The 18,026-nt window shown below is 35.4% G+C and overlaps 1 protein-coding gene across 8 annotated transcripts in view; it reads right to left on the minus strand.

The window, feature by feature from the left end:
* DGKB (diacylglycerol kinase beta) overlaps positions 1-18,026 on the minus strand; it is a 249,659-nt gene that overhangs the window by 189,069 nt on the left and 42,564 nt on the right. For all 8 annotated transcript variants that reach the window (XM_063303710.1, XM_063303708.1, XM_063303712.1 and 5 more), the window contains 3 exons: positions 12,479-12,595; positions 8,075-8,148; positions 4,455-4,529 (listed from right to left, as the gene is read on the minus strand). In XM_063303710.1, the coding sequence (XP_063159780.1) occupies positions 4,455-4,529; positions 8,075-8,148; positions 12,479-12,595 (266 nt within the window). The remainder of the gene's footprint in view (positions 1-4,454; positions 4,530-8,074; positions 8,149-12,478; positions 12,596-18,026) is intronic.

Raw genomic sequence — 18,026 nt, forward strand, 5'->3', positions numbered from 1 at the left:
AATAGAGTACATTCACAAAACAAATGACACACAGAGCACATTAGCCTGTGAAAGAAAAATGGAAAGTAGCATATTATAGAAATTGTGATTTTCATTTTGGTAAATTATTCAGACAGGTCAAAACTGAAGTATAATCATAATAGATGAGTAACAAAAGTCCTTATTTCTGCAGTTTATAATCCCAGTTAATGACAAACAGATTTAGGCATAATACAGTAACTACTTTTTCAGGAGAGACAGGAAAAGACTAGGTATGAAAGCAAAGTAGCTCATCACTTCTATAGCCATTATTCTCTCAGTTCACTGAAGTATTGCTGAAGACATAACATAGAAACCATTTTAATGGCAATTAAATTAAGTATAAAACTCTGGAAAAAAGTATCTACTCTATACAGAACAGAAGAGGTATTGAAATAGTACTGGAAGATTCACTGGCCAGTGGGAAAATTTTAATAATATGGGTTATAATGAATATCTGTATTTCAAATCTTGCATCATGACAGTCATCAGGGCAGAAGTCCTAATTTCAGGCAAAATAGTATATCAGATACCTCAGGTTATTCTCTAGAAGTAGACTGAATGATGCTCTACAATATCCATTAGTCTTTTTAAGCTGGCCAATTTCCTGGCATGCATCTTCCAGATAGATGTGCATTTCAGTGAGCAACGTTCTTAGGATGATCCTGGATTCATCCTTCTATCCAGGTACCCAGATTGTACCAGTAGTCAGTAGGGACAGGTGAGAGCTTCCAACAGGGTGCTTGCAACTATGGGTTCCCAAATCAAGGTATAAAGAGCTGTCCAGTGTGCCTACTACTTATTTTATTTCCTAACAAAAAAACAACCCCATCATCAGAAAAGGGAAACCAGGAAATGATGGGTTACATGGTGGCACAGAATTTTGCTTTTGGTCTTTCTCAGCAACCATAATAGTGACAACACATTCAGAATGTAATTTCTTAATAGTCTTATAATTTGCTGTAGGAGATTGTATGACTTGCAGTTAACCGTACTGAAACTAGTGATAAAAGACTAAGAGTTAAACATCAACATTAATTCTCTAATTCTGTATATTTGTACAAGTGGATACAAGCAATGCTTTGGGAAATAAACTAAGAGTTGTATAAATACCGCATCACAGCTTTAAAGAAGTTAATATAAATGTAATGCATAGAGAAAAACAATTGCAGGATTTTAAAATAGCATAATTTAGACATTTCCATGCCAGGAAAAGTGACCTCTCTGCTTTTTCAGAGACATGCCACTGAATTTCCATTGGCATAACTGTTGTTTACTTATAATGTGAATATTGCCTGAATTTCAGATTATTCAGCGTAACTAAATCAACTGTAGCAGTTGTTGATGAAAGTAGTTTGCTCCTATGGAAATATAACCAGTGAACAGTGAAACTCTTTTTCAGAGTAAAACAGGTGCATATTACAAACTGCATAGTGTACCAGAATGGCAATTTTCATGTCACTTTGTTAAGTAAGGCTCTTTCTAAATATATTGTTCTATTTTATATTTAAGTTCAGCTGCAGAGCTTGCATGGTCTCTCCAATTTACACTTATTTTCTCATGCTACAATTTCAGTATCAAGGTAATATTAACCAAACAGTGTATTTTTGTCATTCAAATTATTGTGAAAAAAATTAAATCCACAAAACTAATACTTTAAGTCATGCCGCAGGAAAGTATAATTAAGCATTGCAAAGAAATACATTTGATTTTACAGGACAGCCCACCTTACTGTTTCATTAACAGCTTGGACTGAATTTGGTCCTTGGAGAAATACGATTTGCAGAAGAAAAAATAGCAAACTATACTTGCAGTTCCCTTTTTTATCCTCCCATCACCACTCCCAGTTTTCCATTTTTTAAATTTATATGTTCAATAAATATACAGAGCAAACCTTAGCAACACAGTTGCCATCAAGTTGTAAATTTGCATGTGACAAAAGAAGAAAGTTACATGAAGAGTAATCATATTAACTTAAGTACTAATATAATTAAAATGTAATTTCAATAATATTAAAAGAATTAAATTCATTTAATTTCAATTTCTATTAAATCAAATTTATTGTTTGTCCTGCCTCTCCTCAGTTTCTTCTCCTGCTCTACCTGTTTTTTGGAGTGTGACCTTCTTGCATGCCACTCAAAGACAAATGCTGCCTCCCACCTAAAGGAAGTTGTGTAGTCCTTGCACAAACATTCTGAAACAGAAAGCACTCACTGGACTGCAACAAGATATAGAGACAAATTAGGGGTGCACACTGTGCTTCAAAGGGCCAAGTGAAACAGCTCCTTAAAGCTGCTTTGCTCAATTCTAAGAGTGAAGCAACGTGACTAGGTTGCTTCAGATTGCTCTGTTCCACAGTCTGTCTCAAGCCTTCTAGTGCTTGAGGAAAAGGCTCAAAGGAGCTTTCTTTGATAACTGCTCTGGGAAGAGAAGTTCCTTTTCTGATTATCCTCTTACCACTTGAAAAAAAGCTAATAGGCTAATAGGCATGACATTTAAACGCTAAGGCATGCTGGCAACTCCACCCCTTCCTCCTTTCCTCTGATTTGGAGTAGATGAGTCTACTAAACCAGGGTTTTCACACTGTGTTCCATGGAAGTCTATAGTTCATGAAAATGTGATAGACATCCATGAGAGATTAAGGGCAAAAGAAAAAAGTGCACTTGAACAAGACAATTTCCTATCACTAAAGCTTTGCCTTTTGATCAGGGGTTCAGGGTTGGTTCCCCCCCCCCTCTTTTTTTTTTAACTAACAGTTTCTGCAGCTTGAAAAAATTGAGAACCTTGTACTAGCCTAGGAGAGATTTAGCTGTCTAGCAGTGAGGGATCAGTCCAGCCTATTTCCACTCACTTGATTTCAGGCCAAGTCAGCTAAGGTAAAAATTTCCAAAAAATGTAGAAATAAATGAGAAACGATCCCTTAAAAGTATAAAGAAATCCACATTAGCTCAATTATAAGGTTTATTGAAGAAATTTTAAAAAGCTGATAGAGAATAAAACTAGCAGTAAATCAGACTATAAAAGTAAATAAAATCCTATACTGGAAAGTTAGTCTAGTTATATCAATATACTGAGAAGCTACTAAAGTCAAATACACTTTCTTATTCATCAGTAACACAGACAGCCAGGGACTCAGAAACAGACAGAAGCAACCAGGAACAGAAACAAAGAGCATCTGACTCTTCGGGGTGAATCTGATAGATGGTTATTTCATTCTGAGTAATAGACTACAATACAGACAGACAGACATATGATAAACTATCAAAATGGCAATATCCTGGAGAATGCTCAAATAAGTGAGAATGAATAAAGAAGCAGTAACCTTCCTTTCAGACTTTAGTGAATATTTGCAAAGAGATGTGACTTGGAACTGATGAGAGGGTAGAAAAATGGAGCAGCAGTTACAGCAGTGTTAGACATTTTAAACAGGGCAAGCTGGCCAGAGTCAGGCTAGATCACAGCATACCCTTTTTCCAGCTGGCTACTGAATGTTCCAGTCAAATTTCTGAGAGATATCCAAGGATGTCCCCAGAGCTTTATCTCTGGAATTTGGCTGGCCCCATGAAGTTGAAGCTGGCAGCCAACAAAACATTAAACCATGCTTTCTAGTTCTGAAACACAGCTTGGCCCATGATAGCTGTCTTTTAAACAGGCTCAGGCCTCCAAGGATAGGTCTCTTATGATAGCATTAGTATAAGACTGCAGCTGGCAGGTGGAAGACAGAGACACAGTCAGTAGTAATCATGAGGGGAACTGACCCCTTGCCTTCTTATTTGTAAGCCTCTGTTCATTGAACACTAGATTTGTAAAGCCACTTTGTAACTGAAGGAAATTTGTATCCAGCTGATTAGCCACAACAAAGAAATAAACAGTGTGTATGTATGTATGTGTGTACTGTATGTACGTGCAAACATGGCCTGGAAACTCAAAATTAAATTAACTTACATAAGAAAAACATAAATAAGAAAGGCTATGCAATATTGGACAGACAATTAATCAGACGTTTTTGCAGTTTCTTTAGTAATGTTTCAAATAACAAATTAGAGTAAACAATTTCTGAAATGGAGAAAATGAGAACAGGAAATAATCTTAACATTTAAAAATGAATATTCACAAAACACTATCCTCTTGTGGCATTATGCTACTGTGTGGTGTGTGTGTGTGTCTGTGTGTGTTTTTAGCACCACAAGCCTTTTTAAAGATTTTTGTTAATCTACGCCAAGTAGAAGGTAATTTTTATATTTAAAAACCCTGAAGAACCCTACACTGTGTCATCAAGGTACAGCAAAGTATGTATTCCTTCAAATAATCTGTCTTTATACAATATTTCCAGAATTTAATTTAATGTTAATACATTGCAAACTATAGACATCTTATGTCAACCATCAATGTGTTTTAGGCTACATGTTATTTAATAAGTTCATGTTTGAACTTACCCTGGTATTGGTCCATTTCCTACAAGGCTGTAAACCTGTCGAGGATTCAGAAGATACTGAAATTTCCTATAAATTCTGCAGTTGTAGATAGAAGAAATATTTGAATTTTATTGGCAACAAATTTATTTTGGCAGTTCTACCACATATTAATATTCTGGATTAAACAAAGTCAAAATGCATCCCACACTGTACTTACCAATATTAATATTTCAGGCTGTACAGAAGGGCAGTCACACTAACATTAATTCTGCTTAATTTGTAGACATGGACAATATCAAGCATATAATATCAGCCAAGAACCAGTTAAGAAAGATCTTAAAGTGATTTTTTTTTTCTTGGATCATTTGTACACAATGTACTGCAAACTGTTTTTGAAATTTTAGTCCTTTTCAAAATCTAGTTGCCATACTTCAGTAGACTACAATGCAATGCTCTTTAGATCTTGGTCACTACTTCTATCTATGGCAAAGATGGCATACCTGCAGACTGCTTAAGGCCTTACAGTTCTACTTTTGTGGTAAACCAACAGCCCCAAATGAAATTGTATTGCTATAAGCACATTTCTCTAGTTCTACAAATCTAATGGAAGAGTCACAAGCTGCGTATTCCATAATAACATCCTTTTTAAACAGAATTGAAAGAAAGGTTCTAGTCCAGAAATATTGCTTTCAGTATAAGATTTTATTGCATTTGGATTTATCTGGGTAACACCTGATGAAGTGAAGTCCCCTTGGAAGTAGCAGAATCCCAAAAGAGAACTTATCTCATTGGCTGCTTTGCAAGAATCAGACTTTTATATCTAAGACATATGATAATATGATATGCAGCCATGAATGACATACAGCCCCAGTATCACTTTTATGATCCCTCACAATGGTTGGGCCAAATGTCTGGCCTTTTTTGTTTGGAAAGTGTCAAGGATTAAGAGGATGTGTTAGACCTGCAGAAATTTAAGGCAGTCATGTTATTGCATAAAAAAGCCACCAAATAGTCTCTATTTTTCCTGTCTGAGAGGAGGTTAAGGAGCAAAATGAGTGCCCTAAGCCTTGGCAATATTTAAGATACTCCCTTTTTCCAAAATCCCAGGCTAAACTTTTTGGCGCTACCCATTCTTGTGACATTTTCTGAAGATTCCATGAAGTCTTCAGAGGTGAAATGCTTTAAAAGGTTGTGATATCTAATAATAAGCAGGCGTTCATGCCTTACTGATGTTTTACCAATATATGTTGTATTTCTTTAAATCTCCTAGGTATGTTTCTTTATTTTTAAAAAATATCTCACAAAATAAATCAAGCAACTATTCGTCTTTCTTAAAGAATTAATAAGTGTACAATATTTAATTTTTTTTAAAAAATGGGGCTGGATCTCTTAGTATGTTACATCTACCTATACATTTTCCAGTGACTGATCATTGGTTAATGTTAATCAAATTTATCAGAAATCAAACACATGCATTATTCCTAGCCTGAAGATGGTCCAGAAAAAAGGGTAAGAGAGTAGCAGGTGACTGACTTCCTTTCGAATGACCTGTAACTATCATGGTTACTGGAGCAGACAACTGACATGAGCAATTGCTTGGGATTTTAGACCGATTCAACAAATTGCCCTAATTGTCCTAACAGTCAGAATTCACGCTGAGACAAGGAGTAGGTCTCTAGTGTTTATTACTGCTATGTTAACAGAATCCTAACAAACTGAAGAAGCGTGGGAAAAACCCAGACAGATAAACCCCGAAAGTCAAGGCGGGTCTGATCTGTGTCTCTTTGAATGGCTGCTTAACTCCTCAGTACTATGCATGCGTTTTCCCCCCTGGATAGGGCCCCCCTCCTGCTCGCCATCAGTACTCATGACACTAATATTTGTCCTTTTCCCTTTTTTGTTTGAATGAGAAAATGGTTGATTGTTATATGAAGCTGTTTTCCTTTTCCTTAATAAACCCCTCCAAGGAGAAAGTTTCTGCAAGACAAGTAGAAAGTTACATCTTAGTTCTTGTACATAATTCATTTTTATGCATTTTAGACAATGAGATTGGGGAACCAAACAACTGAAAGCTAGAATTCAGCAAGAGATTTGAAATAAGAAACACAGAATCATGGTGGATGAAATAAAGTAGAACAAAATAGTTAGAAAGGGTTAAAGTAGCAGTAGATAATTAAGGATCCTTATATGGGCCTTAGTCTAATTTCAAATAGTCTTTGCCAAATTCATGTTTCTGGCAAAAGGTATCTGTTCTTTTCCTAACAATCTTCTAGGTGAGAAAAAAAGGAACAAAGGGAAAGAAAGAAAAGGAGGAAGTGAGACTATGCCATCTTTATTGCTGCTTACTTTACACCAGACTCCTGTGAACATGCAATATACTGTAGCTCCCAAAAAATTATTTTTGTGATAATGAGGCTCTGGACAAGGGAAAAAAAAGAAACAATCCAAGACTGAAGAGGAGAGGGCAGCGAGTAGGCAAGAACAAGACAGAGGAAAGAGTACAGAGGGTTGTTATTATACAGAGGTCTGTCATGAGAAAATAAGAAGAACAATAGTGAGAATTAAGCTAAAGTGCTGACAGTATGACTTATGGAAGACTGCAGAACCAACCAATTTGGAGTTATGGAAAGAGCCAGAAGTTAAAAGGAGGAAATGTGGCTGGAATAGTGTTCTGACTGGGATATCCAAAAGGAACAGAAGTCATGGCATAGCCACAAATCCAACAGCAATAGCAACTGAGCCCCAAACGTATTGCAACTTAGACCCTGATAACCACAGTAAGGTACTGTCAGCACCTGCTCATTCGAGCATTCACACAGTCAAGAAACTGGATTTCTTTGAACTGTTTTAATGAAGCGTAATGAACGGTACAGAAGGCAAGCTGCGAATAAAGATTTCCCTCCAAAACCTAATTTAAAACTACATTTCCCTTACCTAGTCCCCTTTCCCACAAAGCATGCGCCACCCTCTCTCATCCAGATGGTATTCCTGTCATATCTCAACCCCACGTCCTTGATGTGCTCCATAGCCAAAACAAACCCCTTTACACTTCAACTTCACACTCCCTCCCATCTGGCCATATGAGAGAATGACACGATGGGAGATGCCCTGATAAGGGTTTCTGTGAAACTTTTGATCGGGGGATCTGACAGGTACAATTAATAAAGCCCACGTACTGGAATTTCATAATTGCAGTCATAATATTTGTTTTATAGGCTATATTTGTTATAGCCTACAAAACAAAGCTGCTTCAACAAGCCAAGAGCTTACAGAAATATTTTAATGACAAATAAATGAAGTATAATTATTTTAAATATAATTATTATGATTAAGATGGGGCAATTTTTCAATTTGAAATATATTCCAAATAAGGAAAGTATATGACTGCAGGCAAATAAATAAATAAATGTAAAAATGAAAACATAGATTATGTTTTTAATAGGTTGTTTATAATCAACAAATCGGTCATAGTTCAACATCATTTTTATTACTAACGTTGTTCTGTGCAATTAGTATTAAGTAACTTTGGAAAACAAAATGTAAAATACATGTATTCACTTCCCCCCCCCCAAAAGTAACTAAAAGAATTGCTGAATTCATACTGATGTAAGCCCTTTGCAAGATCATCAAGAAACACATACCTTTCTCCTTGTTTTCCACCACTTTTAGGGTTAACAAAAACTAGAAGTGGATGAGTACCTGGAGATGGTGTGATCTAAATTTAAAGATTCAATGGACGATAATTAATTCTATTCTCCTTCAATATTGTATTATATTGTATTGTACTATATTGCATTGTATTACTAATGCAAACCCACACACACACACTAAGCCCTCTACACACACAAACTACATTTCTAGACAGAGAGAGAGAGAGAGACTCCTATTTATGTGGTCACTGACAGTCAACACTAACTTGACAGAATCGTTCAGTGGCTCCACACATATGCAGTTACATACAATACAGAAAGAACATTGGGAAAATTTAAGGTATTTAATTAATCAGCTAAAAAATAGCTTGTAAAAGAAATGTAATTTTCACACCATGTTGTAGCACTGTGGCTGGATATCCAAGTTATTTAACATATATTTATAACTTTTACCTCTTCAGGCTATGCACTCAAATTAAAACAACAGCTGCACAAGTGAGCATGATGGGCAAATTTTCAACCAGCACATCCATTTATGAATATCATAAATACCAATAATATTAAGAAAATAAATTTCTAATAATCTTTATTTTAAGAGTGTGCCTAAAGCTATAGCCCTTCATACATTCTTGAACTGTAGCTTCCAGCAACTTTACTCGTCCTCTTCTGAATTGTAGGCATATACCCTTTGCACCAAAGTTTATATAGTAGGCCATTTTGAACATCACTGGTAAAATAAATCTGTCAAATTGAACAGAAGCATATTGCATAAGAAAACAGCAAAAATATCCTGTGTGTATTCCTGAGGTTACTAGGGTCAAGTCAGGCAATCATTTTTGCTTCAAAAAGTAACTGCTTTGCTTTTACTAATGGGTTACACAGAGTTTTATCTACTATAAACGTTTAATACATTTGCAGTCATATTTTAAACTGAAATAGAAGTGGAACTCCTGCCTTTCTGTGATTAAGGGAAAAAAAGCACAGGTCAGGGAATTCAGGCAGGATTCAGTGAGCACAATTCAGGCAATCACTGGGTTGGTGAGAGGAAGATCTATGAAGCATATATGTTTCTCTGTAGATACAATCACAGCCTGTTTCAATAACTGCCACATCTTTAATGCTTATTTAGAAATTTAATCAATGCTATTTATTTAGTTTAATTCCAGGATTGTTTATTCCTGTGAATGAAGCATAAACCAATGGTTCTTATTGTGACAAAGATTGACTATCTCTTACAACTCTCTATGGGTTCAGGTTAATTAATGAGACCCATCTTAAGCTTATACATGATATATTACTTCCTCTAATTAGAAATAATAATCCTGATCATTATGCTGGTTAAGCTGGAAAGAAATAAGATGAATGTGCTTAACTATGATTAATAACAGTTGCACCTAAGAAGTGATCCTCTCTGCCACTGAGTTGCCTGCACAGTCCTTTATGGCTATGTTTTTTATTTAATATTTTTGGTAGTAAAAAAACCTTCATGGATATAAATTCTAAAATCTTCCTTTTATAGTGAATATTGTTAGAAGAAAATATATTACCAGAGTAGCCTAACAGAAAATTATTCATTTTATACATGTGATAAAGAGTAGGCATGAGAGAAAAATCTCAATTTATTGCAAGTTTTCTAAACAAAATTAAAATAAGTTAAATACGTTAAATAATTCAAACAGTGGCAGATATTCTAAAACATAAATTAAGATTCATATAATGAAACGTTACCTTTCACTGAAACAGTTGTGTAAAACCTTACATATGAGTGTGTCTGTTTGTAATATATATCTGCATACAAGAAATACTTGTGTGTGTGTTGTTTTGCTTTCTTTTTTTTTCTTTTTCTACTGTTTTCTTTTTTCTTTTTCTGTTCTGTTTAATCAAAGCATTTTAAAAAAAATTATATTATCTCGTTGTTTTTCATTGATACAGTGAGGATATTACAGCATCTGCCTATACTGTGATATTTTTTCTATTGAAATACAAGTTACCCTAGAATCCTAGTTATCCTAAGTTTTTTTTTTCCTTCCTCAAGAATTTTGTTCTGGTTGTTACCATAACTGTTTGCTTGTATTGATTATCAATCATATACTTCAGATAATTATTTAGATACACAACTTAATCTCTACACCAGCATTACACACTCTGCATATTCTGGGCATACATTGAGAGATATTGGGGAGGAGGAATTATTTTATGGGTATTTTTAGAAAAAACATCTTTATATCAAATAATAATTCAGCCAATCACACAATTCTGTATACAGAATGGCAGAACAAACAGTCAAGAGCAAATTCAGCATGATGCAAATTGGCTCTAAAAATGCACACTTCACATAAACATCAATGGGATTTCAGCTGATCAGGAAAGGGAGCATAGCTTCACAGTAGATTACTCAATAAAAATGTCAGCCTAATATATGGATGCAAGGGGAAAAAAGACACATTTCATGCTAAAAATGTTTACTGTATATAGTACACTGTAGATACAAACATAAATACTGTATTTGGAATATTGTGTACAGTTCTGATCAACTAAAATGATTAGGTATCCAGAACTGTTCCCCAATGAAGAATGACTACTGGAACTGGAGTATTTTAGCTTAGAATGAAGGTGAGTCAAAGGAGACATAATAGTACATGGAAAATATAAACAGGTTTTTATCTGTCTTGCTTGGAATCATCAGTTGAAACTGAACATGGGGAGATTTAGAACTGATTAAAGTCCTTCTTCACATGGCACATAGTTAAACTATGGAATTCACTGCCATCAGCTAAGTTCCAGCCATCAAATTATATGATTTTGAAGAAGTTCATGGAGGATTGGATTATTAACAGCTATTAGTCTTATTGGTTGTCTATCAACATTTGAATCATGGACAATGTATCTCAAATACGAGGAGATATTGATGTCCAAAGCAGTCTAAATCTAGTATCCATTCCCACAGTCTGTGGATTTTTTTCAAATGGGCACGTGTCATCATTCTATCTTTCCTCCATTCCAATTTTTCCAGGCCTTCACCCTGATCTAGTTGGATGTACCACACTTCTGTCCTGTGGGACCTTATAAAAAATATCCCTCTACATCAGCTCTTATGCCCATGTGGGGACGATCTGGTGGAATTCCTGAGTCACAAGCTCCTCTGTTGCTCTCTTTACAGGGTATCTCAGATGATATTCATCTATCCCATTCTAGCAAAATACCCTGGCAGAGAGTACAAAGCTTATCTGTTATTTTTTTGTCTGACTAGGACTCTGATGAATAATCTCAGATTGTTTGATGTTCCTCTATTTCTCCACTTAATGACAAAAGAATAGTACTTAACCTGGTGATCATCACCATTATTTTTATTATCGTTGCTTTGCTAATTTATTGCATATTATGTGTACTTGTTATTTATATCTATAGATTGTAAGTGCATGTGTTTCTGTATATACTGTATCTGGTATACATATTTGTTGTATATTGTGTTTTCTGGTGCTAAGGGTATAATAAAGATTATGTAAGGAACTGAGGACTATTGCCTTGCTGTCCATGCCTGTAAGCTTCCTGAATGCACCTGTTTATACTGTGTGACACAGAATACTGGGATTAGATGGCTTTTGACCTGAACTAAATGGCATTTGGTATGATACAGCAGGACTCTTTTTACATTCTTATGTAACTCATACATTGGTTGAGGCTATATTTTTATTAAATGTTCAAAGTCGAAGACAACAGCTAGAATAAAGTAATTGATCAGAATCTATATGCTAATACAGCTGTGAATGACAACCATTAAATAATTTACCTTATTAATGGTAATTAATTAATAAGTTTAAAAGCAAGACGTTCTACCAATTTTGAAAAGCAGGCATGAAAGTCCTGTGCAGATGGTATTCCTAGAAAAAGAACTGCAGAATCTGCCAAATCTGTTTCACTGTGTACCGTTTATAAACTATTACAGAAAATGTTCTCTCTAATGTTACCAGTCTATATTGCTTTCCATTCTAACAAAAGATCCATGGAGAAACTTGGAGGTTATTTTGTTCTCTTAAGGAAGTGCTAGAGAAAAAATGTAATTTGATAAATAATGTTATAATTAGACATACTGGCAAAAATATTATAGGTATTAAAGCCAGCCATTCTCCACATGAGTATCTACATTATTAAACATACCAATGTTTTCATGAGTGTTCTCACATATGCAGAATCACACAGTGATTCTTTTGTGTACAAACACAGGTTTCAGAAAGTTAAGATGAATGTTCACTACACAACATGATAAGTGCACAGATGCCATGCTTTTATCTGTGATCTAACATGTGACCAAGCTTAACGTCCATTCTGTAACTGCAGAAAACATTTTAATAGTAACAATACAAATACTTTAAAATAACCAGAAAAAAATCTCACCTGAAGGCCTTGACCATCAATAGTGAGAGAATTTGCTCTCTGCATCTTGTTTCGATCAGCTGGTTTATTTGTTTGCTGACTGCCACTTCTTTCTTTTTTCATTGTTGCTTGGCGTTCCTAAAAAGGAGGTTCAGAAATAATAGATTAATATGTTAAAAAGGTTACTGTGGTAGAAATGGAAAAATCCCACTCAACAATGATGCATTTAACCACTGTTCCAGTGATAATGAGTTCAGTGATTGCAATCAAATTAAATGAAGTCCAAATTCACATACATCTATTTATGTATCTAGACATAATAGCAGTTAGATAATAGATAGATGATAATTATTTTGTCACAATAAGTACTAATGCAATGGTGTGAAGTTGGTGATACAATGTAAAGCCATGATTGAGCTTCTTAAATAAAATTAGAGAAGGTCTTCTCCTTTCTCTTGACAACAAAACCACCGAAAATCATAAATGTCTTACAATCTGAAGTCTTCAAAAGTATTTGTTGCAACTGGGAGACTGTGAGTTCTAGTCTCGCCTTAGGCATGAAAGCCGGCTGGGTGACTTTGGGCCAGTCACTCTCTCTCAGCCCAACACACCTCACAGGGTTGTTGTGGGGAAAATAGGAGGAGAAAGGAGTATTAGGTATGTTTGTCACCTTGAGTTATTTATAAAAATAATAAAGGCGGGATAAAAATTATATATATATATATATATATATATATATAGACAGAGAGAGAGAGAGAGAGAGAGAGAGAGAGTTTGAAATAATCTAGCAGTTAAACTAAAATATGTAAAAAAAAATCCCTTTGAATGCAAACTTGGGTTTTTACTTTTAGCCTATGTAAAATAGTTAGCAGGTGCTTTCAAAAAAGTGGTTTTCTATATGCAAACTAAGATGGTTTAGGTTTGTTTGCCACCTTGGCAACTAAACTTGAAGAAATCAGTGGCATCAATGGTAAAAATTGGCATTGGGTATATGTTACCATGGGTTCCTCACATAAAGAAAGATCTTCATAATATACTGTATGTTTTGAGTAAAATGTTGTGTCAAACAGCATTGAAAAAACATTTCCAGGTAATCATTGCTGCACATTATATATTTGAGTTAAATCCTGACTTTTCTCTAAGAGCTTGAGCTACCTTACTTGGGTATCTCTCTTTATTTCATCTCCAAAACAGCCCTGTACTAAGAGACAGTGACTGGGTTAAAATCACTCCCGTTCCCAGTACAGCTGCATGATAAGCAAGTCCCAACAGAATTTTCTTTTTGTGCTTTACTTTCTTTATTGAAATATTTAAATATCTGTAATCATTATACAGTTCAAAGCAGTTCAAAACAGTACCATGAAACAGGAAAGCATTAAATAAAAATAACAGTAAATGTTAGCATTTTTGTGGCTAGAAAAAGCCAATCTAAAACTCTCTTTTCAAAAAAGGGGTGAAATATAATAATACCATAGAGTGGTGTACTGCAGAGAAATCTACTGCTGCATTACTACCAAGTTACGACCTGGACGCCAAGTGATTCATAGCCATACCTCCACTAAACACAATTGTGATTTGAAGTTAAAGCAACCCAAATAAAAACACCACCCAGGAATAGTATTACTGGGAACTACTATTCTGCAGAAGCAAGCCATTACAGCAAGCCATTACAATACAGCTATTCTCATTGTTACATATGAGAAACACACTGAATTTCCTGCTTTAGCACTACCAGCACAAGAATCAACATTTGAACAGATGATGATCTGTTCATCTGTTCATAAATTCAAGGCCTTATATATTATTATTTTCAGCTTAAATCAGTCCAGTGCAGGATGGAGCCTCTTCATTGAAAGCCATGGACTGCAATTGACCGTGCCAGTTCAGTGCTGGTTGATAGACAGATGTGTTTGGGGGCTGAGACAGAGTCACCCAGCCAGCTTCTGTTCCTAAGGGAGGCCAAGAACCTGGGTCTCCCTGCTTCTAGTCTAACACCTTGGCCAGTACACCATACTGGGTCTTAACACGTCATTTATGAAGGCTAGTATTTGAAGTCTGAGTCCTATTTGGCTGGGTGAAATTTATCAGGGAGCAGCTAGGCACAAGAATATTTGGCAAAATCAATCATAGCAATTCAAATCATAGCAACTCAAGACTCATAACACTGTTTCTATGATTTGTTCAGGTAGTAGCCTCTGGAATAGTCATATCTCCTGCCCATATCCTGGTGAAGCTCCTTTCCTCTATGACTTCTTAACCTTAACCAGCCAGGAGACTTAGACGGTAATGGAACTGTTCTCATTGAACACAGGCTGCTCTGTTCCTTTTTCTCAGCCTTCCTCTGACACAGAGTTTTGCTATTAAAAATATTTCTATAAATACAATCACAAGAAAAAGCTGCTACTCTTCCTATTATAATCGACACATAAATAGCAGCATTGTGGATTTCCCCCCAAGTTAGAACTAATCATGACATTGATAGATTCAGAGTAATACACATGTGAACATAGGGAGTCCTTTCCTTGAATATACAGGGAAACAGAAGCAGAACTGGTAATAGTGAACCACTTGCAGCTTTTAAACAGGTGTAAGAACAACACAGAGAGAAAAAGAATTGCTTTTGCCAGGTAAGTAACAGTAACAGCTGTTCTGCTGCTATGTTCTGCTGTGCTGAAGCAACATTCCCTGATATATTGGGATTACATATCAACATTCGCAGGCCGTTCTGACTGTGCATGCAGGAGTGGTAGCCTCAACTCATTTGAAGGACAACAGGTTGCAGAAGATCATGCTATATCAAGAGAACCAAAGAACATGGGACAGTTCTGCTCAGAATTTATACATGTCAACTAACTATATAGCTTATGTCTGAATATATTCAAGGTAGAAATGTGACACCTGTAAAAGTAGCTATTGTGAGATGGAGTATATATACTAGCTACAGGACATAGAAATCACACACACAGTAAAGGAGGAAGTTTTCACTTCTTTGTTTCAGTGATTAGCCTTTTTCCAAATTTCAAGGAAAAATAGTCATTAAAAGGCAAAATGAACAACTCCATAAAAAGCAAACATATTGCTTCCCTTTCATTTAAGTGTGTCCTGATTACCAGGAAACACACTGAGACAATGACTTGGTCTCTAATATTTATTAGTAGTACTTAACAAGAATCCTAACAAACTGAGGAAGCGTGGGAAAACCCAGCCATATAAACCCCAAAGGTTAAGGTGGTCCCGATCTGTGTCTCTTTGAATGGCTGAACAGTTCCTCAGTGCTACGCATGCGCTTGACAGTCTGGGTGGGAGCCCCCTGCTCGCCATCCTTACTCATGACAAGTGTCTTTAAAATGTAGCACAGCAGCCTTCAGGGTGCACAATGATCAGAATATTTAAATGGGTTCTATTGTCATGTGAGGGTCACAGATGCTACCCCTACTGCATCATTTTATTATTCACATCCATGCATTGGAAAAGCAGTTTTGTAGAAAAGATCCTGTTTACATTCAAAAGTTCTCCCTGTAATATGAAATTACTATAATTCCATATAAACGAAGGTAGAGCCTATGCTTGAAGGGTAGACATCTCTCTACACAAATGTCCCTCAAATGATCAATGGGTACTTCCTCTCACACATTTGTTAACTGTTTGGTTAGGGGGAACATCTGAAATAGGAAGGTGGTACAAATAACATGTGGCCAGACCAACTCCTCTATCATGCCTATCATAGCCTGTGTTTCAACTAAACTTCCTCCTTGCACTTGTATTTATGCCAAAGAATACAGAAAGACTTTCACTGTAACTATCTGCTTATTCATTTCAACAAGGCTTGCATCTCAAGAGCTTATATCCTAATACTCTACATAGTGAAATGGATTTTTCATATTATTAAAGTGAAAATCCTGTTGGAACCTTTGATATATCATTAAATATCAGAAATGGAAATCTGAAAGTGCAGCTGGACTGGTTATTTTTCCTACAGCGTATCTCAAGGAATCTAGAAGAAAGTTATACAGGTAATTCATAGATAGATATACTTAGTTATACAGAAGAAAATTAAAGAGTTGATGACATTCTAGTTGTTACTATCCAAGTTTGCTTTCTCCAGTCTGACATGCTCTATAAGTTTAGGAAACAGAATTTCTAGAATTCTCATCGTGGCCAAGAATTCAGGCAGGTATAGTTCCATACATTGAAACTTCTTAGATTGAAGAAGAATATTTTGCATGGGTATTAAATTGGCAGTCTTCAGCATTTAGACACTGCTAGTAGACACCAGATATGAGTAGGCTCGCTTGTAGTTAGGAACACTATTCTGTAATTTCAGAAGAAAAATTGAAGTATCTACAAAGAAGTAGTTCTATCTCCAAGTAAATTCTCCAAGAGCTCTTTATTCCAAAGGTCAGATTATACAAATGCAAGCAAAGAGCCATAACATATTAAATACATTACATATCACCAAAACTGCTAAAACAGAATAAACTCCCTTAATAATTTATTAAACTAAATATTTGGATTATATTAATTCAATCTTGATTCAATCTAGATACTACCTCTTTCAGGTTACTGCTACTTTAAATCATTTCAACAATTTTAAATTAGTTTCAAATTACTTGCCAATTCACTTAATTGATTCTATACATGCACAGAATTTGTTTTGCTTTGGACCCCCCCCCCCCAAAAAAAAACATAGCTGAAAAGAGGTGCACCGCCCAGAGTCCCTCTTTTGGGGGAGATGGGCACTGATGAAATTTCATAAATAAATAAATAAATAAATAAGGATTAGAACAAGTACATCCAAAGAAAAGGTTTGTGGGATGCCATTATAATGCTTTCAAAATCTTGAAACCAAAAGCTCAAAATACGTCTGGCATTTTCTTCAAGAACTAAACAAAATCTCTGGGTAATGGTACAATATACTTAGATTAGATGGATGTGAAGTTGACATTTATTGAAAATAAATGACACTGCAAATATGCAGATATTTATTTTCTGAGTGGCATATATGTTCTAGTTATGACTATTTTATTAGGATGTACAAAATGATTGATGCAGCTGTAATCATTCTGTCTCATGGATTCATCCAGTGCTGGGTGAAAGTTACTCAATATAACACAGAAAAGCTAATGCATATTTTGATGGCTAGAAACATCAAGTTGTTGTGTTCTTCCATCCACTTTTTGAAGTATTGTTTATTCCCAAGAGAGTACTGGATTCCTGAGTTCTACCCTTGCTGATCTGACCTCAGAGGACTAACCCTTTCTAATTATTCTACAGTTCGTCATACATTTTTAAGACAAGTGTCCTGTGGAATTTCTTCCATTATTATCAATCCTATCACCTACCTTTCATTACTGGAGCATAACACAGACTTCAAGACACTTGTATATAATGCAAACATTTTATTATCTATTTTTCAGTTTGACCTCTATTACTGTTGAGTAATGAATCTTTTTCTTTTTCTCCTATCAAAGCCTATCCAACTGTTAGGTACAGTGAAACAAATCACTTCAGAGTGAAACAGACGGCAGCAATCCCATACAGCTTTCCCTGAACCTATTCAAGCTCATCT

The sequence above is a fragment of the Candoia aspera genome, chromosome 4 (genome assembly GCF_035149785.1).
Source record: "Candoia aspera isolate rCanAsp1 chromosome 4, rCanAsp1.hap2, whole genome shotgun sequence".
NCBI lineage: Eukaryota > Metazoa > Chordata > Lepidosauria > Squamata > Boidae > Candoia > Candoia aspera.